This window comes from Takifugu flavidus, chromosome 5 (assembly GCF_003711565.1).
Source record: "Takifugu flavidus isolate HTHZ2018 chromosome 5, ASM371156v2, whole genome shotgun sequence".
NCBI classification, from domain to species: Eukaryota; Metazoa; Chordata; class Actinopteri; order Tetraodontiformes; family Tetraodontidae; genus Takifugu; species Takifugu flavidus.
Window position 1 is genome coordinate 17,815,097 of NC_079524.1, and position 25,000 is coordinate 17,840,096.

General features: G+C 50.7%; 5 protein-coding genes across 9 annotated transcripts in view; 1 reads left to right on the forward strand and 4 right to left on the reverse strand.

The window, feature by feature from the left end:
- Positions 1-1,734: 1,734 nt before the first annotated feature.
- Positions 1,735-5,575, reverse strand: paxx (PAXX non-homologous end joining factor). Of its 4 annotated transcripts, none has more exons than XM_057031720.1 (7): positions 4,985-5,575; positions 4,703-4,763; positions 4,573-4,622; positions 4,322-4,500; positions 4,185-4,235; positions 2,943-3,057; positions 1,735-2,608 (listed from the first exon to the last, which is right to left on the reverse strand). In XM_057031720.1, exons 1-7 carry the CDS (start codon positions 5,191-5,193, stop codon positions 1,843-1,845), a joined length of 1,431 nt encoding a protein of 476 aa, XP_056887700.1. In that variant the 5' UTR covers positions 5,194-5,575; the 3' UTR covers positions 1,735-1,842. The 4 variants fall into 4 exon arrangements, with proteins under 4 accessions (XP_056887700.1, XP_056887701.1, XP_056887703.1 ...); XM_057031721.1 differs by having other exon boundaries at positions 2,468-2,894; positions 2,970-3,057; positions 4,985-5,189; XM_057031723.1 differs by lacking the exon at positions 2,943-3,057 and having other exon boundaries at positions 2,468-2,894; positions 4,985-5,564.
- Positions 5,432-8,453, forward strand: fam151b (family with sequence similarity 151 member B). The gene is made up of 5 exons (XM_057031746.1): positions 5,432-5,697; positions 5,935-6,094; positions 6,173-6,390; positions 7,250-7,385; positions 7,889-8,453. The coding sequence occupies exons 1-5, from the start codon at positions 5,586-5,588 to the stop codon at positions 8,043-8,045; spliced, it is 783 nt and encodes a 260-aa protein (XP_056887726.1). The 5' UTR covers positions 5,432-5,585; the 3' UTR covers positions 8,046-8,453.
- A 338-nt stretch (positions 8,454-8,791) lies between these two features.
- Positions 8,792-11,112, reverse strand: dhfr (dihydrofolate reductase). 2 transcript variants are annotated; one of them, XM_057031749.1, is made up of 6 exons: positions 10,957-11,112; positions 10,824-10,873; positions 9,692-9,797; positions 9,319-9,442; positions 9,134-9,249; positions 8,792-9,018 (listed from the first exon to the last, which is right to left on the reverse strand). In XM_057031749.1, exons 1-6 carry the CDS (start codon positions 11,055-11,057, stop codon positions 8,937-8,939), a joined length of 579 nt encoding a protein of 192 aa, XP_056887729.1. In that variant the 5' UTR covers positions 11,058-11,112; the 3' UTR covers positions 8,792-8,936. The 2 variants fall into 2 exon arrangements, with proteins under 2 accessions (XP_056887729.1, XP_056887730.1); XM_057031750.1 differs by lacking the exon at positions 10,824-10,873 and having other exon boundaries at positions 10,957-11,057.
- A 237-nt stretch (positions 11,113-11,349) lies between these two features.
- On the reverse strand, positions 11,350-15,683 carry gtf2h2 (general transcription factor IIH, polypeptide 2). Its single transcript, XM_057031735.1, has 14 exons — positions 15,377-15,683; positions 15,221-15,298; positions 15,108-15,144; positions 14,860-14,946; positions 14,724-14,774; positions 14,591-14,645; positions 14,362-14,467; positions 14,192-14,282; positions 12,438-12,633; positions 12,212-12,275; positions 12,041-12,144; positions 11,852-11,954; positions 11,679-11,718; positions 11,350-11,575 (listed from the first exon to the last, which is right to left on the reverse strand). The coding sequence occupies exons 1-14, from the start codon at positions 15,430-15,432 to the stop codon at positions 11,465-11,467; spliced, it is 1,179 nt and encodes a 392-aa protein (XP_056887715.1). The 5' UTR covers positions 15,433-15,683; the 3' UTR covers positions 11,350-11,464.
- A 521-nt stretch (positions 15,684-16,204) lies between these two features.
- LOC130526014 (MARVEL domain-containing protein 2-like) overlaps positions 16,205-25,000 on the reverse strand; it is a 17,803-nt gene continuing 9,007 nt past the window's right edge. Inside the window, exons 8-15 of the mRNA XM_057033347.1 lie at positions 22,497-22,558; positions 21,695-22,385; positions 20,388-20,552; positions 17,947-18,062; positions 17,279-17,383; positions 17,035-17,206; positions 16,763-16,804; positions 16,205-16,682 (exon numbers count right to left, since the gene is read on the reverse strand). Of these exons, the coding sequence (XP_056889327.1) occupies positions 16,584-16,682; positions 16,763-16,804; positions 17,035-17,206; positions 17,279-17,383; positions 17,947-18,062; positions 20,388-20,552; positions 21,695-22,385; positions 22,497-22,558 (1,452 nt within the window). The 3' untranslated portion in view covers positions 16,205-16,583. The remainder of the gene's footprint in view (positions 16,683-16,762; positions 16,805-17,034; positions 17,207-17,278; positions 17,384-17,946; positions 18,063-20,387; positions 20,553-21,694; positions 22,386-22,496; positions 22,559-25,000) is intronic.

The window sequence follows — 25,000 nt, forward strand, 5'->3', positions numbered from 1 at the left end:
GACTGCTGTCACTGTCGCTGTCGCTCCACTCCTCAGTCTTACTATAGCAGCACCCCATCTTCTAAAGCCTGAAGCAGAAACAACAAAAAAGCCACTGCCATGACCACACACACTCAAACAGCCATCAACAGATCTGTTAATTGAAAACATTTAGACTTTGGTAGAGCTGCCAGCAGAGCTCAACTTGATCCCAACCATCAACTCCCAGTTACTGACCTTTGGACCTTTAACGAGCGTGCACGTCAGTACGAAGCTTGTCTCTCTTGGAGGGTGATACTCGGTGGGAGGGTCAAAGAATGAGGCGGCAGATCTGATTCTGGATCAAAAATCTGCAGTTGGAGAGAGATGAGTTGTCTTGGTGTAGTTATGGTTTCAGCTTAACCTTTAACGATTAATGTCTGTAGGTGTAGCAGCAACACTTGAATATAAGGAGTTTTTTGGGTTTTAATTAAAGCCATTTCTGATCAAAGCTCAATGGCTCTGAGTTAAAGTCACCTGTTGTGACTCACAACCCAAAATGGCCTTTGATCTGTTATCTGCTGTTTGGGCCATAGGCACAAACAACAGTCATGATCCATCCCCCCACCGAAGGCGAAGGGAGGCTACCCTCTTATCCACCGGGGTAAACTCCAATATACAGGCACTGAGCCGGGGAGCAACGAGAAATGCCACCCCTGCCCGTCGCCTCTCACCATTGGCAAGTCCAGAGTGGTAGAGAGTCCAACCCCTCTTGAGAAGACTGATTCCAGAGCCCTTGCTGTGCGTCAAGGTGAGGCCGACTATATCTAGTCGGAACTTCTCAACCTTGCGCACCAGCTCAGGCTCCTTTCCCACCAGAGAGGTGACATTCCATGTCCCTAGAGCAAGTTTATGCAGCCAGGGATCAGACCGCCAAGGTCCGTGCCCTTGGCCGCTACCCAACACACAATGCACCTAACCCCCTTGGCCCCTCCGGCAGGTGGAGAGCCCATGGGAAGGTGGTCCCATGTTGCCTCTTTGGGCTGTGCCCGGCTGGACTCCATGGGCAGAGGTCCAGCCACTAGGCGCCCACCAACACACCCCGCCCGCCCAGTCCTGGCTCCAGCAGGGGGCCCCGTATCCGGGCAAGGGACACTTGAGACCAATGTTATTTTTCCTTCATTTTCATTTTCTGACTTGGGCAGAATAATGTAAAATTAAAGGTCAAATGGCTTTTAAACAGATCTGTGATGGCTGAACAAGACTGATGTGGAAGTAACACCAACGTGTGCATCAACTCTATAGTTAAAACGCATTATTTCGTTCGTATTATTCATCTTGTTCATTCTGGCCTTCGGGAATTAAATCATCGTCGTAAACAAGAGCGTGGTGACGAAAAAAAGCAATAAACCTCATGGATATTCTGCTCCCTGCTGGATGGAAGATGTTATGACAAAAAACAGAAAAACCAAGTGCAAAATACACTTTAGTAGTGTTCAGTCATATTTATCCCATCAGTAACTCACCTGTACCTGGACATTCTGCACACATTCATGTTTAAAATGGTGTTGAAACACTTTTAACGGTTTTAAACACTCATCAAAGTCAGTGTTTTCAGATTCTGTGATTTCACACTGGACAGAATGTGAATGAGGTACATCAACAAATCCTCTTTACTCAAACAGAAGTTTCTACATCCAAAGCACTCCTGATGAACTCAAATAAAAGCCTAACAAACTCAGTACCAACATTAGATAAATAAGATGCAAAGAGACATATTGCTCAGTGCTTTTTAATAGAAGAAATCAGAATGATAAGCATCAATTATGCAGGTGTGTTTAAAGAAAAACACTGGAATCTAAACAAACTAAAGAAAAAAGTCCCCTAAAGCAGCAATGGAAGAGGTGCAGATTCTGTTTGGCTTCTTTTGTAAAGACAGAAAACAAAAGTCCGTTCACAGCCATTAATATCTCCACTTTTTTGGACGGCGAGTCTCTGCTGCTTGGGGCTGTTGTTCTGGGTAGGGTGGGCTAAGGTCTGGGTAGGGTGGGCGAAGGTCTGGGTAGGGTGGGCTAAGGTCTGGGTAGGGTGGGCGAAGGTCTGGGTAGGGTGGGCTAAGGTCTGGGTAGGGTGGGCTAAGGTCTGGGTAGGGTGAGCTAAGGTCTGGGTAGGGTGAGCTAAGGTCTGGGTAGGGTGGGCTAAGGTCTGAGAAGGGTGGGCTAAGGTCTGGGTAGGGTGGGCTAAGGTCTGAGAAGGGTGGGCTAAGGTCTGGGTAGGGTGGGCTAAGGTCTGAGAAGGGTGGGCTAAGGTCTGGGTAGGGTGGGCTAAGGTCTGGGTAGGGTGAGCTAAGGTCTGGGTCGGGTGAGCTAAGGTCTGAGTAGGGTGGGCTAAGGTCTGAGAAGGGTGGGCTAAGGTCTGGGTAGGGTGGGCTAAGGTCTGGGTAGGGTGAGCTAAGGTCTGGGTCGGGTGAGCTAAGGTCTGAGTAGGGTGGGCTAAGGTCTGAGTAGGGTGGGCGAAGGTCTGGGTAGGGTGGGCGAAGGTCTGGGTAGGTTGGGCGAAGGTCTGGGTAGGGTGGGCGAAGGTCTGGGGATGGGGCACGCTTACGTGGTGGCATCCGACAGACCTGTGCATATGACAGTTTGGAGCCCACCTGAAAAGTCAGAGCACAAGGATTTAGTTTCCAACATGAGCATCGCTGCAACAGCTCTGGTAAAACCAGATTAATATTGGCTGACAATTCTGTGACCTCACGGACCCTGAATAACCCAGCTTGCTGGCTTTGAGAAGACTGTTCACGCAGTTCATATTTAAAACAGGTAAATATGCATTTCATGTTTGCTGAGCTTTCATTAAAATAGTGTGCACGTGCACGTGTCGGTGATGTCGGAGGTCAGTCTTCAGCATCATCAAAGGTCACGCCAGCTGCCTCCACCTTTCTGCAAGAGGAGAGAGAGACGTGAGTCGGCTCCTCTGGCACTGCTCACATTAAGGTGCGTTGCAGGACGTGAGACGTTTTAGTTCCCGGGTTGATGAGGGACGTTCTTGCAGGTCGTTTCTTCGGCGTCAGCGTTGGACCAGAGTTCTGCTCAGCTCCCGACTCTGAAGAAACATCAGTCAGGTTCTTAACGGTGGACACGGCAGAAACCTCCAGAGAAATCTCGAGGACGAGCGCTTCTTTCAATCCCACTTCCACAGGTAACTTAAGCAGTTTGGTTGGACGTTTTATTAAAAACATCACCAAATTCTGAAGGTTTCCTCAGCGGCAGTGAAGCTTTTGGAACATTTCCCTATTTCCTTCGTCGCACGTTAGTTTTCTACGAGCTGATTTTCATTTTTATTATAACTGCAGCATTTTTAACGTAGATGGCGAAGCGAACGTGACGGAAACGGGCAGATAATACGAGAGGACATCATCCTTAGGGATGGTTGGGTCCACAGCTAAAGTTCTACTGAAGTGCTATTTGAAAGCTTTCGTCCCTTCAGGTAAGGGTTAGGGTTAGGGTTATGGTCAGGGTTAGGGTAAGGGTTAGGGTTGGGTTGGGTTAGGGCTAGGGCTAAGGTTAGGGTTAGGGCTAGGGTTCAGGGTTTGGGATAAAACATTTTTTGCACTGGCGTACTGATCGGGATAGCAGGGGAGTGCGGAGGGTGAGGGCCCCCCCCAGAGGGGCTGTTAGCCAGGGCTTGCGGAGTTCCGGACAGGATAGGGGAGAGAGTTGAATCGCCCAGTCTGAGAAGACTTTGGTGAAATGGCGAGTAGGTATGTGGTTAGGATTGACCTTGGGGTAGGGGCAGGGGTGAGGGTTAGGGTTGGGGTTGGGATTAGGGTTGGAGTTAGGGTTAGGGTGAGGGGTGGGAGAAGGTTAGGATTAGGGTTGGGGTTAGGGTTTGGGTTAGGGTTTGGGTTAGGGCTTGGAAAGGTGCTGGGTTTGAGGTTAGGGTTGGGCTTGGGGTTAGGGTTAGGGTTGGAGGAAGGTTAGGGTTAGGGTTGGGGAGAAGGTAGGGGTTGGGGTTAGGAGGGGTGTTGGGGTTAGGGTTAGGTTTGGGGTTAAGGGTTAGGGTTAGGGTTAGGATCAGGGTTAGGGTTAGGAGGGGTGTTGGGGTTAGGGTAAGGGTTAGGGTTAGGGTTAGGGTAAGGGCTAGGGTTACGGTTAGGGTAAGGGCTAGGGTTACGGTTAGGGTTAGGATCAGGGTTAGGGTTAGAGAGTTAGGCTTTGTCCCAGACTTACCTGCTGGCTGCGTGTGCTGGTTTTTCTTAGGACTACTGAAGACAGACGCACCTTTGGGAGATGATAAAGGGTCAGCACTGACCTACTCTAGAAATGCACAAATGTCGCAGTAAAGCATGTGGCGAGTGACAACGAACCTTCAGCCTGAGAGAGACGGTCAGCCATCGTGAAGAGCAGCTCCTTCAGTTCCTCTCCGGCCTGAGGAGGCTCCAGTCTGGACAGTTTCAGTCTGGGATCACCTGGACTTGATCCTCCACAGAGTTCAGCACTTGTGTCGCCGACCACAACAGACACGTCTCCCCTTAAACAGGCTGACCTGAGAGAAAGGGCATTTCCTCATCTACACTGCTGCTCCCACAGCACATTTAAGGACTTTAAGTCCTCTTGCCTGAGTTTTTGGAGATTCTTCTCTGTGGGTCCCAAAGCAAACGTCCGTTTCTAAATACGAAGCAGAGACAGCAGATGCATGGATGCTCTAATGCCGAGAGCAAACTTCTGGGTGTTCAGCAGAGACTTACACTGGGGTCCACAGTGTCCTCGGTGCAGTCAGCGCTCCAAACATTGGAGACATCTGTCAAACTAAGGTCAAATGTCCCGTCAGGAAGTGGACAAACTCACATACTGGACACCAACACTCTGATGTACAGCATACACTAAGGCTTCATTAATATGATAATTCTTCAGAAATATAATGTTTGCATTGTTGTACACCTCGTATGAAATTTTAAATTTTTTTATTCATAAGGCTTTCGGTTTTGACCAATTTAAAAAGAAGCACGAGAGCGCGCTTCTAAACTCACCAGATGTTAAATGTTCCCTTCGTTCTACGGGTGTAACAAAGGAATTTAGACTGGCTGTTTTTATCTAAAAATGTGCAGTAAAACGTGTGAATCAAGTCCATTTTATTCTTACAGGACACAGCGAAACAACAAACGGGTTCAAATAAAAGAGCCTTTTCTCCGTTTGCTTCTTCTTCGTCTTGGGTTTTAAAACCGATCAGCGGTCTCATTACCGCCACCTACCGGTGGGAAATACCTGGTGCGCTGACGAGCGGAACAGCCACAAAACACACATGTTTATATGTTCATGTAAATGTTCAACACTGATAATTGCCATTTTACTGTAAATAGTAATGGAATAATCCCTCTATCATCCATTATTTTCTTTTAGCTTTCTAATTTAAGGAGTGTTATGACAACTACCGCTAGGGGGCGGCACTACAGATTTGTTTCGTCCGGACTGCAAACTCTTAAAACGAAGAAGAAATGATGCCGGACACCTGTCATTCATTCCCTGTGCTGTTGCCTTCGCTTTCACTTATTGTCCAGCGGTTTCTTTTGTCTGGACGTTAAAAGGTAAATGTGTTTCCCCGTGTGAAGTGCGCGAGCCGCCGCTTCTACCATGACGCTGCAGTATTTCCTGAGTCGCGGTCTCATCCGGAGCAGCGACGCCGCCGAGGTCAGCTGGTGTCACGGGGTCAACAGCCGCAGCGGGCTGATGGAGGCGCTCTCAGGTAACCATGGCAACACTGCAGGAGACTCACGTTTCAGCACGTGTGCGCCTCCAATCTGTTCTTCTAATCCCAGCAGTTGGCCACTTTTTAGACTTTATGAAACTATAACTCAGCAGTTTCCCCTCGTCATAGGGGGGACACTGTCCTCCCCCGTCCTCCCCTCCTCCCCTCCTCTCTAATGGTAAACAGCAGAGGCCTGAACGTCTGTTGCTACGACAATTTAGTTCTGCTCTTCAGGTTCTGCTCATATGATGGAGGCTGATGTTCTGATGAGAGAGTGTGACCCCAAAGAGCCGATCATGGCGCACCCCCCAGCCCGGGACAGTGACATCACCCTGAAGGAGTGGCTGCAGGAAGTCAAAGAACAGCAAAAGGGAATCAAGCTAGATTTTAAGAGGTTGAACGCAGCGTTCATACACATTTTTACAAAGAGAGCATTAGCTTGTGATGCTAACACTGTGCTATATCTCACCAGCCTGGAGGCCGTGGCTCCGTCTTTGGTTCTTCTGGAGGAGGTGTTGGCTAAGACCAACCTTCCAGTGTGGATCAATGCAGATGTCCTAGCTGGCCCCGGGGGCCACGTGCAGCCCTTGGACCCTCAGGCTTTCCTGTCTGCTGTGAGAGACCTGCCCCCTCAGGTGGTGCTGTCTCTGGGGTGGACGACAGGCTGGACTGCTGGGATGGATAACCCAGGTAACAACCCACCTCAGCACCGCTGTACGGTGATGTCATCGGTTTGTCTCTGCAGTCGCTGAATTGTGTCAATCAGAAATATTCCAACTGCAAGAGGCTTAATTACTCAACAGCGAGTGTTTGTAGTTCAGAAATAAAGACACCAAGTTAGACGGAGATGAGCTGGACGCTCCTCAGCCCCCTGGACGTCCGTAGTGGACGCTGTCTCCTCTCTGAGCCCCAACAGTACATCTTCACTTTGATTGTCCAAAGGCCTGAGACGGGGGCTCGTGGTGGGCCACACCAGGACCTTGGTGCTGTTGGGTCAGGGTCAGGGTTCTCCATCTGTGTCCTTGAGCACCCTCAGCTACCTCATGTTGTCCATCTCTCACGTGTCCAACCTGGATAAACCCTTCTGTCCTCTGTATTGTCCAAGTCACTACAGGTCCTGCATGTCCTCCTTCCTCCTCCAGGTCTCCTTGTCTCCTTTCCTTGCTTCCTACCTGATCATCTGAGCTGCACCTGTCCACTCACCTGAAGCACTTCCTGTCTCAAGTCCTCCCTGAAAGCCCCACAGCACTCCTCTTCATCTTCCTCCCCACCAGAGTCCTCCTCCCCGGCTACAACTCCCCCCACCTGCTCAGACCTGATGCAGGATGTGGTCCACCTGTGGGCTCCCGCCTGTCACCTGTGTTCTGGTGTCTTCTCCTGGACCCTAACCCTGTCCTGACCTCATCTGGCTCCACAACTCTTAGCATCTGTAGCATCATGTGAGCACGTAGCCGGCCAGTCAGCATGCACGATGATGACGATGACGATGATGACGATGATGATGATGATGATGATGATGAGGGTTGGCTTCTGCTCTGACCCGCCCCAGGTTACAGCTGGGACATGGTGCGTGTGATGGAGGGGGTGTGCAGAGCCCTCCAACACCCCGTCACCTTCCCCGTGCGCGCGGTGCTTCTGGCCTGGTCCGCCCCCCAGCTCAGGTGGTTGCTGCAGCAGTCCCACAGGTATTCAACCACTCCCTGAGGGGGGGGGGGCTCGGGTTGGTTCTGGTGCCACATTAGCACCGTTCCATGCATGAATAGGTGTGTAGTTAAAGTGTAATGAGCCGCTCTGACGTCACAAAGCTTGTTGCTAGGTTACCCAGCCCGGCCCAGGCCTGACACTCTGGTTCTAGTTTGGATTTTAACAAGGACAGGTCATGTGAAATAATAGCAACTATGTTGTATAATGATAATAAAGCTGATTTAAGGAGGCGGCGATCCCAGTAATAAGCAAGACGAGCCTCATGTAATAAGCTCCCTTCAGTTATTCACATGTTATAAAGCTTTGCCTGAAAACCATGACGGACGCTGTCCCGGGTCACCTGGAGACACGGGTCATGTGGACGGTGGGAGAACACACAGTTGTGGTTGGCACTGAGGTGTGTGTGTGTGTGTGTGTGTGTGTGTGTGTGTGTGTGTGTGTGTGTGTGTGTGTGTGTGTTGTGTGTGTGTGTGTGTGTTCACAGATACACTCTCACTGTGTGGACGGGCCAGACGGACACGCTGACGCCTCAGGACTTGCTGCCCTATCGACGAGGCTTTGACAGGAGTCGGGTCTATTATGACCTGCCACCGTCTCTGAGGACAGAGCTCAACAGGGGGACGCAGGACGGAGACGTCTAATGTCAACAGGGGGACGCAGGACGGAGACGTCTAATGTCAACAGGGGGACGCAGGACGGAGACGTCTAATGTCAACAGGGGGACGCAGGACGGAGACGTCTAATGTCAACAGGGGACGCAGGACGGAGACGTCTAATGTCTCCGTGTCGCGTTCTTGGTCATTTTTATCTGAGCATCAGGGAGCAAAATCCACTTTCCGTTCCCCCTGAAAGAGTCATCCACCCAAAAGTCCATACAGACAGTATCTGTCCCCGTCCTTCTGTCCCCTGTCCATCTGTCCCCTGCTCCCAACACACAGTTCTGGGCTACAGAACATTAGGTCCGATCTCATGTTAGAGATCCTACAACTGAGCATGTGAATTAATTATTAAGATTATGAAGGATAAAAGTTACAGTTGAAATGAGCAAAGTCCCCGTGTGTGTGTACGTGTGTGTGTGTGTGTGTGGGGGGGGGGGGGCTGTCTATCCAGCCCATATGTGGGCGGCTCCACAGCAGGTTTGAGTTCTGAGACCTTCAGCTTTCATGTGAGGGTCTCCATCCAGAGCAGGTGAAGGAGCTGCACCAGCTGGCTCTCCTCCCTGGTCCTGGACCTGGTCTCTCCAGGATCTCTCCTGGACCTGGTCCTGGACCAGTTCCTGCTGGTTCCTGGGCCTTCTCCCTCCAGCTCATGCTCAGTCTGACTGGCTCATTATTGATGAACGGCCCTTCCCACAGTTCCAGCAGAAAAAGATCACAGTGCTTGAACGTTGGGACACACGCAGCAGTTTTAATGTCAAAGTTGGGACAAACCGTCTCGGTGAAACAAATGTGTCCACTTTGCTTTCAGCCAGACCCTCGGGGCTGCGACAGGAACCTTCTGTTGAGTCTCTCTGTGCTCCAGCCCAGGTCTCCTCAGTGCTCGATGCTCTCATAGACCTGGAACCTGTACTGGATCCCCTCCTCCTCCTGCAGCTCCTGGGCCACGCCTGGAAACCTGGAGAGGAAGTACATCAGCAGAATTCCAGTCCATCCCATCCCTGCTCTGGCACGGACTCGGTTTCATGGAAGGCCCCATCAGAGCGGAGCTCCAGAGGATGACCTGGACCTACTGTGGCAGCCGGCGGTATCTGGCAGGGTTGATTTCAGGGAGGAACGTGTCGCATTCAAACTGCTTCAGGATCCGCGTGACAAACAGTCTGGTGGTTCCTGTCCCCTCCATCAGCTCCTGGGTAGCCCAACATAACAGATTACACATCTCCAGGAGGCATGTGAGGTTCTAGAGTGGCGGACCTACCTGATAGAGCGAGCTGCCTCCTATCACCCACACCTGGTCGGCCTGCTCGGCCAGCTCCGAGTCCACCAGCCGGAGAGCCGAGGGCAAGTCGCGGGCCAGGTGGTGGGCTCCTGCCGGGGGCTCCCTGGAGGAGAAGTCAGTCCCAACAATCAGCAGGCAGCTTTGAACGTGGGTCAACCATCCGGCCGCTGGTGCCAACTACAGATGCTTGAGCTCAACCTACCCCAGCCCCCCGAGACTCAACTCTAAAAACATCCATTCCGAATTAAATTGAGGAATATGGGCTGTTATTCTGGTCTGGCTGGTTCCCCTGGGCCTGCTGTCCACGACTGGGGCCGGTTTGAGTCCGTCTGCTCCTGGACTCGACACCTACCTGCACCGTCTGCTGAGAACGATGTTGATCCTGTTGGCCAGAGGTCGGTTTCTTTCTGGGATGGAGAACCAGGTCTTTCTGCCCATGATCACCACGTTCTGCTTCCCTGTCGCCAGGCAGATGCACGTGGAATAATTACCAACACTAAATTCACGAGTCGCTAAATGGGATTAACAGACGGAACTTATCTGATGTTTACTCCATTTTCAATTCAGTTCAATAGAACAAAGACAAAAGAAATAAAAGGGAAAAGACTATATATGTATATTAAAGTGGTACACAGTTAAATTACTGCACACGGGAATTTGCCTCGTCCTGATGTAGCCCAATGATGAACAGGGCACAGGGTCAGGCCTTGGCTCTGGGTAGTCCAGCTAGCACAGGGTCAGGCCTTGGCTCTGGGTAGTCCAGCTAGCACAGGGTCAGGCCTTGGCTCTGGGTAGTCCAGCTAGCACAGGGTCAGGCCTTGGTTCTGGGTAGTCCAGCTAGCACAGGGTCAGGCCTTGGTTCTGGGTAGTCCAGCTAGCACAGGGTCAGGCCTTGGCTCTGGGTAGTCCAGCCAGCACAGGGTCGGGCCTTGGCTCTGGCCTTTCCCTGGGCTGGGAAGCTTTTCCTAAAATCCACTTGGTTCCTTTGTTTTGTTGGCGTTGATCTGAAGCTGGTTTAGACCGGACCGCTGGAGCGTCACAGGGCAGGACAGATGGTGCTGAAGACTCGGTGCTGTCAGCCTTCTCCAGTGGGCTCCTCCGCCCCAACGGGCTGGAAGGCACCCTGCAGGGGTCCGACCATGGCTGAGGACTGCGTGACCTTCCAAGGTTCGTTCGCTGCTTCATCTTGGGAAACAGGAGCAGGCAGGAGGTCTCCCATTGGTCTGGAACAATCATCTGTCCAGGCTCAAGGTCCAGGCTCAGCAAGATGCTGAGCAAAGCAATGTTTTTATGTTGTTTTTTTAATGTTTCCCCGGGGCCAGGCCAGGTCCAGGTCAAAGTTTTCTGCACAGTCAGGCTCCAAGATTGAGCAAGACCATAGAAACCAGACCCTTTTAAATGGACCGTTGAATCGAGTGAAAAGACCAACTTTAGACTTGTGGAGACTCTAAAAAGATCACTCTCACTGATCTTATTACTCTTACCGTTTACAGAAGGAGTCGACGTCATCTTTCGAAAGTGCACGAATTCTTTACTGAAAACAATTATTTAAAAAGGTATGTGAATAGTGTGACAGGAGACAGCGTTCACGGTTTTATCGCCATTTTTTTCCCTTACTTGAGTCTGATGGGGTGCCAGGGCAGATCTCCATTCATCCCGATGCCCAGGTCGGGACACACCGCCACGATCGCGTTCACAACCCGCGACATTGTTGTCATCCGTTTCCCGCGCTTCACTGCGGAAATGACGAGTACTTCCGGTGACGCGGCGCGTTATAATGTCTAACGGCAGCGTTAAGGGAGGTTTAAATTATGAAGAATTAAGCAGAAAGACTTTTAAGAAATCAATAGAAGCAACCATCTCACCTGAATGAGTTAAAATGTTTGGTTTACTATTCTAAAACCTTTTTTTTTTCCTGGTTATTCATCAACACCCACTTGTGATTTTATATTTGAAAATAGTGTTATTAAATAGTCATTTAAATACATCTGCACAACAACAGACAAAACATTACGACAAAGATGGACACGCATTTTTATTGCAATGTGCCAAAGAAGAAGAAAGTACAAATCTGAACAGAAACAATAAAGAGAAATCATCTCAGCCGAGCAGCCGTGGCTCGTTGTCAGGGGCAACTCCGACGGTGGATACAGCAGGGGCAGCAGTGGAGCGAGTCGTGGATGAAGAGGTGGCAGTCGACACAGAACACACTGAGACACGATGGACAGCTGAACACCTGAGGACGGAAATAGGCAGTTCTATGCTTTTAAAAATGCTTTCCCATGTCCTACTACTTCTACAACAACCTTCGGGGGGGGGGGTTCCACTCATGTACTCACACTTTTGTCTTTGAGCTCCCCATGACAAGCTTGGCAGGACCTGCAAAGACAGAGCGGAGACTTGAGAGTCTGTCCTTGGCGATGCTAAGGCTAACGGACGACACCCAAAATGTGTCGGTGAAGACTCGTGACATCTGTAGAGACGTGCGTGGTTTCGCGTGTGCCACCGTCACCTCTCTGTTTGGAGATCATCTGCAGGACTCTCTGTAAAGACTTGTAGGGGGAAAAGGTGGTGGAAGGACCTGGCGAGATGGGGGGCCAACACCAGTGTCAAGCCTGCGCATCACACAGAAAGCACAAGTCTGCAGCTTCTGGAGCAGCCAGAATCCTGCTTCACTAGAGGTGGCGGTCGTCCCTCTTACCACACACTTTACACTCCACAGGAAGCTCCGTGTACTTGGCATGACACTGTGGACAAAAGTATCCCCCCAGAGACAGGTCTGGACCGCTGCTGCTGTCCAGGTGACTAGGAGACACACAGCATCAGTGGCAGACGAGGAGGACGCTGAGGGCTGACACCTTTCCTTACTCACGCCATGCTGAAGGAGGGCTTGGCGTCCTGGTCTGTGAGAGAGGCAACGGTGTGCTGAGGAAACCCTAAACAGACACACAGTGCGTCACTCCTCTCAGAGAAAGAGGCCGGAGCTTTAGTTCTAGCCCCATCTGTGTTATTTGGTACTCTGACCCCCATATGGGACACAATATAAGCACTGTTGTGGCGGCTCTGCAGTGGGTTTAGCAGCATCTACGGAAACTCACCCATTCGAATCAAAGAGCACTCAGAGGAGGAGCTGGCTGGTGGAGGCTTCACATGCAGCATCAGCAGCTCCTTGAAGTGACTCTCGTCCAGGATGACGTGGTAGGAGCCGCCCGTCTCCCTGGTTAGCACGGTACACACCCGCACCTCTGCTGACAGGCCGATGACTGACACCCTGACCTTCAAAGTCTTCAGGGTCTGACCGGAAAACAAAACACAGGTTAAAGAAGCTCGGTTCAATTGCATTTAAAAGCAGCCCAACAAGGATTCTCTACCGAACATTTAAAACATTATTCAGCAGCATGGGATCAATGTTCATTGTTATGCTGATGACACTCAGCTCTATTTATCCATGAAACCAGAGGAGACAGAGAAGTTAGTGAAGCTCCAGACCTGTCTTAAAGACATAAAGTCCTGGATGTCTTCAAATGTCCTCCTCCTTAACCCAGGAAAAACTGAGGTCATGGTGTTTGGTCCTGAACCTCTCTGGGATAGATTAGATCACATGATCACTCTAGATCAGGGGTGGGCAAACATTTTGATTCGTGGGCCACAATGGGTTCTAACATTTGACAAAGGGGCCGGACCAGGAGCAGATGGATGGATGGAGTGCTTTGGTAACCTCACCTCATTGGAGAAAAAATACACATCTTGGGATATGGAGAAAACATGTGCTTTAATTTCAAATGAAAGAGAAGCATTACAACAAAATATCTGACTGGAATGATTCTTAAAACACTTAAAATCAAATGAATAAAATGTGCCTTTTAAAAAAAAATTAATAACCATTTTTATTTTAAAGCACTGAAAGTTCTGTTATCCTTCAGGATATCACCATCACTCTCCTCCTGACTGTCTTTTTTCTAGTGGGAAAACACCAGAATTGCAGTGAAAATTTAACATTAACAAGGTTTATTCATTTAATTTGTCAAGTTTGGCGGGCCGGATTAAAACGTTTAACGGGCCGCGTGTGGCCCCCGGGCCTTAGTTTGCCCATGCCTGCTCTAGATGGTATCTCATTAACATCTAGTCTCTCTGTGAGGAATCTAGGAGTAACTTCTGATCAAAATCTCTCCTTCAACTCACACATTAAATTAGTCTCTAGAAGTGCCTTTTTTCACCTGAGGAACATCACAAAGATCAGGAAGCTACTGACCCACCATGATGCTGACAAGTTAGTCCAGCTTTTGTTCCTTCCAGGCTGGACTATTGTAATCCTTTATTATCAGGGTGTCCAAACACCTCTTTAAGAAGCCTCCAGCTGATCCAAAATGCTGCAGCCAGAGTTCTGACAGGTATTGACCACAGAGGTCACATGACTCCTGTAATGGTGTCTCTCCCTGTCCAGGTACGGGAGGCTGACTCCATCGCTACTTTAAGATCAGACTTAAAACCTTCCTCTTTGATGAAGCGTATTGTTACTAATTCAGTAGTTCCAGTTACTATCATAGACAGACTGATTATCATACTTAGGGGGTCGTCTAATCATTAGGTCACATCTTAGTTATGCTGTTATAGGCCTCTCCTCTCTCCTTTCCTCTCCTCTCCTCTCCTCTCTCTCTACCCCCCCCCCCCCCCCCCCCCCATCAGCAGGAGCATGAGCCTGGTCCTGCTCCAGGTTTCTTCCTGTTAAAGGGGAGTTTTTCCTGCCACTGTTGCTTGTCTGGGGTCAGGCCCTGGGGTTCTGGAGAGGGTCTAGAGACAATGTTGATTGTAAAAGACGCTATATAAATAAAGATTGATTGATTTGATTTACCTCGATCAGCTCGTAGATGTTGGCTGGGTCACATGTCGTGAGGCTGCTGAGGATTATCAGGAGCTCCCGGCTCGTGTGTCCAGGCATGTGCCTGCACACAAAGACAGGTCCGCCTGACGGATACATTCAACCGAGCAGGAGGGGGTGGGCCTATGGACGGCAGGACCGACCTGAGCGTCTGCACGGCCAGGCTGAGGCAGTTGTACAGGGACGGCTCTCCGACACACACCGTGTCCACTGCTTTCTTCAGGGCAGCACAATGCTTCTTTGGGTTTCCTGCAGGTGACCAGAGGACAGAATCCATCACAGACCACATTTGTATGTTGGTGGACAAACGGACGAGTGAAGGAGATGATCCAGATGATCGTAGTTAGACTTTATCCAGTTGTGGCTTCTCACCTGACAAGTCGGTCAACTTCTCAGCGCGTTTGTTCTTGGTGGTGATGAGCCCCATCTGAAGACACGGCCAGGAGCATTAGGGTTTAAAGGTCACCCACTTATAAAGTTTTAAACAGTACATGTGAGAACAGACCTGGCTGATGGGGTTCTGGTCGAAATACTCATCAACAAACGCCTCCAGCAGCTGCACGCGGGGAGGAAAAGCAAAGGGAAGTGCAAACGGAAGAGACAGCAGCCGTACAGCGCGAAGGTTGGGTCACCATGGTTACCTTCAAAGTGGAGGTGAGACGGTTGGGTTTCAGATCCTGGTCCTCCATGCTCCTTGAACAGTCAATCACCACAAAGAGATGACGCATCTAGTGCAGAGACATCCCATAATAACCAAGAAATCTCACGTATATCTGTGTTCTTGTTGTCAGCAACGACACCGTGAAATACAACCCATCCACTGGTGTCAGCCTAGTTCCCTAGGGAGATGGTCTCCAGGAACATTAGGAGCACTCCTGAACTAACTCACCATGCCCAGCCTCACTTGTCCATGGCTCTCTATCAGTCTGTCGAGACAAGGAAGCTGCTGTTGAACGTTGAAGACAACTCATCAGCATGCAGAACATAGATGAGCACACACACCTTCTTTTCTTGGACTGGAACAGGATCTCCTCTACTGTGGCCTTGAGGGAGCCAGACTCGTCCTCCTTCAACACCTCCCTGCAGCGTCCACATCTCAGTCAGGACTCAAAGCACATTTCTCAAGACCAACACTTATTCCTGATTTCACAGCTTTACCATGTCCTCTCATAGCCTCCTTCCCAGCGCTTGGCTCTTTCTGGTTCTTCATCCATTGTGTCACACCAAAGGTTCCGGTGATGGGAAACCACGACGATCTCGGGCTAAACTGTCTGATGAAGCGAAGACTAATCAGGAAGCCGCATTATTTACGGCTAAATAACATAGATTTAACGACGAGGCCTGTTAAATCGAATCTCTAAACACATTTTTTAAAGAACAAATGACCATACGCGTCTTGTTTTGCGTGAACGTTATAAGGATTCTCCGGAAATCACAAACCACGCGGTGCGCCGCAATTCTATGTCCGTATGGAAACATGAGCACCAGACAAATGGTCCGCTTACTTCTGCGTACGTCAGCCGCCACAACATCCAGCGTTTTATTTCATTATTTCACCAAGTCTCTTCAGCAAAAAAACCCCAAAACAATCAAACATTTTAATGTTTTCAATTTGGATAACCCTATTCAGCTCTGACCCCTGCCACATTTTTATTTCTATTTTGCATGATCAGTTCTTTTTCTTGCCTATGTATTAATTTTCCTGTTCCAAATTGTCCATTTGTAGATTTGCTATGCTTTTATGTAAATGTAAATTGAACTTCATGTTCCACTCAGAATATGAATAAAGTTTGTTAAATAAATTTCAATCCATTTTAACACAACCAGACATCAGCGACACGAGATCGATTGCACAAACATAATCATGGCACAAATCTAGCTGGAGCAATATTAGTATTTAACATTTACAAAAAGAGGGGACTTGAACAGTTTTAGAAGTGATAAATAAAAATGACTGAAAGCAAAAGAGGCATATTCAAAAAGAAACACGGCAAAGAATATCATTTATTTTAAAATGGGAGAGCAACAGACCAATTTACATGGTTTTAAAGGAATAAAAACAGTATGTACAACAATGGCAATTTAAGTCATTTTAAATTCAGTAATAAAAAATACAATAACTGAGGCTTTAAAATACAGACTTTACACTTTCTAACTTTGAGAAAATAAAAATTCATACACCTAAATATTCCTTAAGAAAAGGGTGGATGGTAAAAAAGGTGCTCCTAAAAAAGGTGCTAACCCTTCAAATTCTTGCTGGTGGACTGATTCCAAGAGGTTGATTAGTGGCAAGTATACATTATACGAGATGCATTATACGAGATGCATTATATGAGATAGAAGACTGGAGACAGTTGCCAAAGGTTCAAGGGCGGTGGTCATATTCACTGATCTTCCTCTTGATGTGAGACAGCTTAGCCCGGAGATGTTTACACCTCCTCTTCTTAATCAGGTAATTAGAGGACTATTGAATAAAAGGGAAGATTTCTTCAGAATATTAAACTATAGAGCTCCTTTAACAGACAGAAGAAGTCCACCTCTTACCTTTTTGATGTTCTTCAAGCGGCTGTATTCATCCACAGCATCCTGAGAGCAGAACCACAGTCGTTAATGTCGTTAGTGTGGCGACTACAGATGCAATAATGACCACGTCCACTGGGGACATTACAGCCAACATGAGCTCAACCTCATGTGTGTCGGTGCTCATTCAAAGATGGGACCTATGAAGATAACCCAACCCTGAACCCAACCCTGAACCCAACCCTGAACCCAACCCTAACCCAACCCTAACCCAACCCTGTTGGAGGTCACCTCACCAGGAACTGGGGGCTCCCCTCAGCGTGGGCACTCATCTCTCTGTCCAGCCCCGCCAGCACCTGGTTGATGTTGTCCAGCTCCGCCTGCAGGCTTTTGTACTCCTGATGATCCTGGTCAAATTCTCGTTTGTAGCTCAGACGCTCTTCCTCGTCCACGATGGGAGGAAACGCTCTGCAGATGTTTAAAGGAGCACGTTTGAACTGGACCCGCTCCCCCGCAGGGTTTTTGTTTTCAGTCACTCACATGCTGAAGTCCTCGTCCTCCAGGTCGTCTCCAGACTCCACCCCCGACTCGTAGTCCTTCACCCTGGACTTCATGGCTGTCACAGAACTGCTAATATCAGAGTCTCTGCAAAGACAAATATTTCAGTTCTAACATGAGCTTCAGAAGCGCTCCCCTCTCAGCATCTGATCCACCTTGGGCCCTCTCAGCATCTGATCCACCTTGGGCCCTCTCAGTATCTGATCCACCTTGGGCCCTCTCAGCATCTGATCCACCTTGGCCCTCTCAGTATCTGATCCACCTTGGGCCCTCTCAGTATCTGATCCACCTTGGGCCCTCTCAGTATCTGATCCACCTTGGGCCCTCTCAGTATCTGATCCACCTTGGGCCCTCTCAGCATCTGATCCACCTTGGGCCCTCTCAGTATCTGATCCACCTTGGGCCCTCTCAGCATCTGATCCACCTTGGGCCCTCTCAGTATCTGATCCACCTTGGGCCCTCTCAGTATCTGATCCACCTTGGGCCCTCTCAGTATCTGATCCACCTTGGGCCCTCTCAGCATCTGATCCACCTTGGACTCTTTCAGTTCTTGCTGGAACCGTGTGTAAACGTGGACGAATTCACGTCCTGCTGACCGAGGACAGTCGCTTCTGTCCATAGGCGTGTGTGTAAACACAGCATGTACATACCCTGGAAGGTAAAGAGGTCTGCTGTGATCCAGCTGGTCCAGATAGTCCCTGGATCCACCAACTGTGAGATTTGGGTCATTCAGCAGCACGTCCGGTTCCCCAGACACAGTCTTCACCTGAAATGACAAAACCCTCTCAAGGTTTGGCAAGACACAGGGTGTGTGGAGTGTGTATGCCAGGGTCAGGGGTCAGGGTCAGGGGCCAGGGTCCAGGGTTAGGGGTCAGGTGCCAGGGTCAGGTGCCAGGGTTAGGGGTCAGGTGTCAGGGTCAGGGGCCAGGGTCAGGGGCCAGGGTTAGGTGCCAGGGTCAGGTGCCAGGGTTAGGGGCCAGGGTGAGGGGCCAGGGTCAGGGGCCTGGGTCAGGGGCCTGGGTCAGGGGCCTGGGTTAGGGACCAGGGCTAGGGGCCAGGGCTAGGGGCCAGGGCTAGGGGCCTGGGTTAGGTGCCAGGGTTAGGGACCAGGGTTAGGGACCAGGGCTAGGGGCCAGGGCTAGGGGCCAGGGCTAGGGGCCAGGGCTAGGGGCCAGGGTTAGGGGCCAGGGTTAGGGGCCAGGGCTAGGGGCCAGGGCTAGGGGCCAGGGCTAGGGGCCAGGTTAGGGGCCAGGGGCCAGGGGCCAGGGGCCAGGGTGAGGTCCGTGGCCTCAGTGGAAGCACATTCCTGACATTCAGCTACTTTCCAGTTGCATCTGCAACAAAGGGCCTTTTCTAGACGAGGCCTGACCCAGTTTGTGTGGGGAAACTTGTTCTCTCTGCATCATGTGTCCCAACATTCTGGGACCTTCGGCAGGTTTGACCGGTTCATCCACTTCTTCCCGCATGTCTGAATCTCACTGAAACTATTAGAAGCATCAACAGGAAGCAAACAGGCGCTCGGACGCCACAAACTGAAACCAGTTTCTGATGTGGGGGTAAATGCTGGGCAACCAAAGTTGGCAGAGGTTGGACCCCATCAGTGGTCAGGGTCAGGGTCAGGGTCAGGGTTAGGGTTAGGGTTAGCATTCCATTCAGAGACGGAGCTCCTTCACACACGTTTACGTTCATGCTCCCGTAGTGGCAGAACCTCTGCTAGCTGCAATAACAGAGGCCACACCTAGAAACTGTGAGTGAAACCACATCCTCATCGCTGTTGTCTCAGTGATTGTGTGTGTGTGTGTGTGTGTGTGTGTGTGTGTGTGTGTGTGTGTGTGTGTGGTGTGTGTGTGTGTGTGTGTGTGTGTGTGTGTACATTTCTCTTTAACATTAAAACTCCCCATAACACAAAGAGTCTGGACAATTCTCTAAAGGTAGTTTCTCTGTTGTGTCTGTCAGGGCTACAACCTATAGAGTCCTATACAATCTTATAGAATCCTATACAATCTTATAGAATCCTGTAGAATCCTATACAATCTTATAGAATCCTATAGAAAGCCCCTTCCATCACTATTTCACTGTGGCCTCACAACAATATGATTTCCTGAGTGAACACACTTCCTATAGGTTTCACCATGAGGAAGGAGGAAGGCTCCTCAGAGGCCTTTTAGCCTGGGACGACCACTATGATGATGATGATGATGATGATGATGATGATGATGATGATGATTTCAGAACTTTAACTGAGTTACCCAGCTGCTGCTGCTGCTCTCAACAACGTTTCTCTTCCATAATGTGGGATTATCTGGAATATGTGACCCACCACTGTTGTGGGATTGTTTCTGTATCACTGGAGATGCGTCACTTTGCTCATCTGCTGCTGGAACAGGAGACGCTTCCCAGAGTGGGAACAGGAGACGCTTCCCAGTGTGGGAACAGGAGACGCTTCCCAGAGTGGGAACAGGAGACGCTTCCCAGAGTGGGAACGTGAAGGTTCCCAGTGTGGGAACAGGAGACGCTTCCCAGTGTGGGAACAGGAGACGCTTCCCAGTGTGGGAACAGGAGACGCTTCCCAGTGTGGGAACGTGAAGGTTCCTCTCTCTTGTTTCTCTGAGCTTTTAATTCCATATTTAATATTACTAATAACCAATTAATAACCAATAACTTGAACCTGTTAAATTAACCCGATGAACATCAATATTTGTGCAGTAGAATGAGCACATTTAATGTTCCCATGTGCACCTGTTCCACTCAGCCTTCCAGGGATTAAAGACTCACCCACTCACTCACCCGCTCACCCACCCACCCGCTCACTCACCCACCCACCCACCCGCTCACTCACCCACTCACCCACCCACCCGCTCACTCACCCACCCACCCACCCGCTCACTCACCCACTCACCCACCCACTCACTCACTCACCCACTCACTCACCCACTCACTCACCCACACACTCACCCACCCACCCACCCGCTCACTCACCCACCAGCTCACTCACCCACCCACCCACCCACCCACTCACTCACCCATCCACCCACTCACCCACCAGCTCACTCACCCACCAGCTCACTCACCCACCCACCCACCCACTCACCCACTCGTCGACGCTGTGGCGTGGACCGTCACTGATGACCTTCACCTCCTCCCATAAGATGCGCTCCTGGCCCCAGCGTCTGATCTTAGAGCGAGTCTTGACTGCAAACACCAGCAGGATGATGAGGGCCACGAACACCAGGAAGCCCAGGACGATGGCTATGGCCTGTTGGGGGTCAACGAGGGGTCGATGAAGGGAAAATGTGGCGTCTCACAGAACAGGACAACTACAGTATATACACACATACAGCCCACTAACCCAACAGCTAACCCAACAGCTACCCAACAGCTAACCCAACAGCTGGACTAACAGCTAATCTAACAGCTAACCCAACAGCTAATCTAACATCTGACCCAACAGCTAACCCAACAGCTGGACTAACAGCTAACCTAACAGCTAACCTAACAGCTAATCTAACAGCTGGACTAACAGCTGACCCAACAGCTAACCTAACAGCTAACCTAACAGCTAACCTAACAGCTAACCCAACAGCTAACCCAACAGCTAATCTAACAGCTAACCCAACAGCTAATCTAACAGCTAACCCAACAGCTAACCTAACAGCTAATCTAACAGCTGGACTAACAGCTGACCCAACAGCTAACCCCACAGCTAATCTAACAGCTAATCTAACAGCTAATCTAACAGCTAACCCAACAGCTAATCTAACAGCTAACCCCACAGCTAATCTAACAGCTGACCCAACAGCTAATCTAACAGCTGACCCCACAGCTAATCTAACAGCTGACCCAACAGCTAATCTAACAGCTGACCCCACAGCTAATCTAACAGCTGACCCAACAGCTAATCTAACAGCTGACCCAACAGCTAATCTAACAGCTGACCCAACAGCTAATCTAACAGCTGACCCAACAGCTAATCTAACAGCTGACCCCACAGCTAATCTAACAGCTGACCCCACAGCTAATCTAACAGCTGACCCAACAGCTAATCTAACAGCTGACCCCACAGCTAATCTAACAGCTGACCCAACAGCTAATCTAACAGCTGACCCCACAGCTAATCTAACAGCTGACCCAACAGCTAATCTAACAGCTGACCCCACAGCTAATCTAACAGCTGACCCAACAGCTAATCTAACAGCTGACCCAACAGCTAATCTAACATCTGACCCAACAGCTAACCCCACAGCTAATCTAACAGCTACCCAACAGCTAATCTAACAGCTGACCCAACAGCTAATCTAACAGCTAATCTAACAGCTGGACTAACAGCTGGACTAACAGCTGGACGGTGAAAGCAGGCCCGCTCATGTAGTGGACCTCTGGGCCACTGGTTCTCCATACCTCCTGGGGCTCCACCACGCAGTAATGGTACAGGTACTGGTTGAGGAAGATGCCCTGGGCCTGCGTCTGGGTCTGGTACTGTGCACACAGCTGTCGGATCTGGTTGTAATAAATGGAGCCGGTGGACTGAGCGGTTGGATTCACCGCGACCAGGTACACGATAGTGGCAATGACCATGAGGAAAGCCAAGATGGCGGCGATGATGATGGTTGCGAGGTAGAACTTTGGTGAGCGAGCAGCATTTTGCCTTGAAACGACCAGCACGAATATGATGAGCACAGCGATGAAAGTGATGGCAGCAATGGCAATGATGAAGCCTTTTCCAGCCTTGGGATCCATCTGTGCTCCTCCGTAGCCATAGCTGCCCCCACCAACGCCTCCTCCATAGCCGCCGCCGCCCCCGTAGGACCCCCCGTAGGAGCCCCCGTAGGAGCCCCCGTAGGAGCTGCCGTAACCAGGTAATATGCCGGTCCCACCCCCCAGACCCATGAGGCTCATATCGTAGTCCCAGGCCAGTGTGGAGGCAACGCAGGCAAACACGGCTACACACATGATGATGATGATGATGCACAATATCTTCATCACACCGGGAGGAGAGGTCCAGCGGTAGAAGTGAAGCATCTGGTCTCCAGGGTAGTAGGCGAAGGCTGGGTTGGACATGAGCTCGCTGTGCCTGTGTCTGCTGCTGTGGCTGCCAAAGAAGAGACGACAGCGCCGAGGTTTAATCTGAGAACCGTTTTACCCAAGACGCAAACGCTCACGACCTTCTGGCAACGCGTCAGGACGCCGACAGCAAACTCACTTCCTGCTTCCATTCGATTGGTGGTTGTGTCTGTGGCCCGGCATCTTCAACGGCAGCTCAAACTGGGGGGGGAGGAGAGTGATCAGCAGCCAGAATAAAGACACGAGCACCTGGACACGCACACGCCGGTGCACGCCACTGCACAACGGTGCACGTTGGTGCACGTTGGTGCACGCTGGTGAGACAGGAACCAGCCCAGAGGGAGTTTACAGCCAACAGCAGGCGACAGACAGAACAACAACAACAACAACAACAATGCTGAAAGAGATTCCAGTTGATGTTTGGATGGAGGGATGAGGGAGACATGAGGGAGGGGTGATGGACGGATGAGGGAGACATGAGGGAGGGATGAGGGAGACATGAGGGAGGGATGAGGGAGACATGAGGGAGACATGATGGAGGGATGAGGGAGACATGAGGGAGGGATGATGGATGGATGAGGGAGACATGAGGGAGGGATGAGGGAGACATGAGGGAGACATGAGGGAGGGATGAGGGAGACATGAGGGAGGGATGAGGGAGACATGAGGGAGACATGATGGAGGGATGAGGGAGACATGAGGGAGGGATGAGGGAGACATGAGGAGGGGTGATGGACGGATGAGGAGACATGAGGGAGACATGATGGAGGGGTGATGGACGGATGAGGGAGACATGAGGGAGGATGAGGGAGACATGAGGGAGACATGAGGGAGGGATGAGGGAGACATGATGGAGGGGTGATGGACGGATGAGGGAGACATGATGGAGGGATGAGGGAGACATGAGGGAGGGATGAGGGAGACATGATGGAGGGGTGATGGACGGATGAGGGAGGGATGAAGGAGGGATGAGGGAGGGATGAAGGAGGGATGATGGAGGGATGAGGGAGGGATGAGGGAGGGGTGATGGACGGATGAGGGAGACATGAGGGAGGGATGATGGATGGATGAGGGAGGGATGAGGGAGGGGTGATGGATGGATGAGGGAGACATGAGGGAGGGGTGATGGATGGATAAGGGAGACATGAGGGAGGGATGAGGGAGACATGAGGGAGGGGTGATGGACGGATGAGGGAGACATGAGGGAGGGATGAGGGAGACATGAGGGAGGGGTGATGGATGGATGAGGGAGACATGAGGGAGGGATGAGGGAGACATGAGGGAGGGATGAGGGAGGGATGAGGGAGACATGAGGGAGGGATGATGGAGGGATGAGGAGGATGAGGGAGGGATGAGGGAGGGGTGATGGACGGATGAGGGAGACATGAGGGAGGGGTGATGGACGGATGAGGGAGACATGAGGGAGGGATGATGGAGGGATGAGGGAGACATGAGGGACGGATGATGGAGGGATGAGGGAGGGATGATGGACGGATGAGGGAGACATGAGGGAGGGATGAGGGAGGGATGAGGGAGGGATGAGGGACGGATGAGGGAGGGATGAATGAGGGATGAGGGAGGGATGAGGGAGACATGAGGGAGGGATGATGGAGGGATGAGGGAGGGATGAGGGAGGGATGAGGGAGGGGTGATGGACAGATGAGGGAGACATGAGGGAGGGGTGATGGACGGATGAGGGAGACATGAGGGAGGGATGATGGAGGGATGAGGGAGACATGAGGGAGGGATGAAGGAGGGATGACAGATACACAAGAAGTGACCTGGTGGTTCCATCCCACTAACAGATGAGATGATTGAAAGAAGAAAACGTTGATTCATTATAACCATTTTATCAGCAGTTCTATTCAGGAAAAGAGGTGAAAGGAAGGAGGATGAGGAGGAGGAGGAGGAAGACGATGAGGAGGAGGAAGATGAGGAAGACGATGAGGAGGAGGAAGATGAGAAGGAGGAAGAGGAGGAGGGAGAGGACGAGGAGGATGAGGAGGAGGAAGAGGAGGGAGAGGATGAGGAGGATGAGGAAGAGGACGAGGAGGAGGAGGAGGAAGATGAGGAGGATGAGGAGGAAGAGGAAGAGGAGGAGGAGATGAGGAGGAGGAGGGGGAAGAGAAGGAAGAGGAAGAGGAGCAGGAAGATGAGGATGAGGAGGAAGATGAGGAAGATGAGGAGGATGAGGAGGAAGAGAAGGAAGAGGATGAGGAGGAGGAGGATGAGGAGGAAGATGAGGAGATGAGGAGGATGAGGAGGAAGAGAAGGAAGAGGAAGAGGAGGAGGAAGATGAGGATGAGGAGGAAGAGGATGAGGAGGAGGAAGAGGAGGAGGAGGAAGAGCTGCAACAGAAAGTAAAGACTCAAGATTCAAAGATCGTTAGCTTTGCTCAATAAATTTGCATGATGTAAAACTCTAATTAGCACTAATAATTGGTTCGACCCTCTTTAAGGACTTCCTGACCTCTGTCCCCCCCCAGGCTCAGGGGTCAGAGGTCAGCGTCCCCCCTCTGTGTGGGAAGTGCAGCAGCACCGACCGTCACAGCACTTTCAAGTGTTGACCATCAACAAGGACGGTCCTGTTCCTGATGGGGGGTGGAGACCCGCGGACGGTCCTGATGGGGGGGGGTGGAGACAC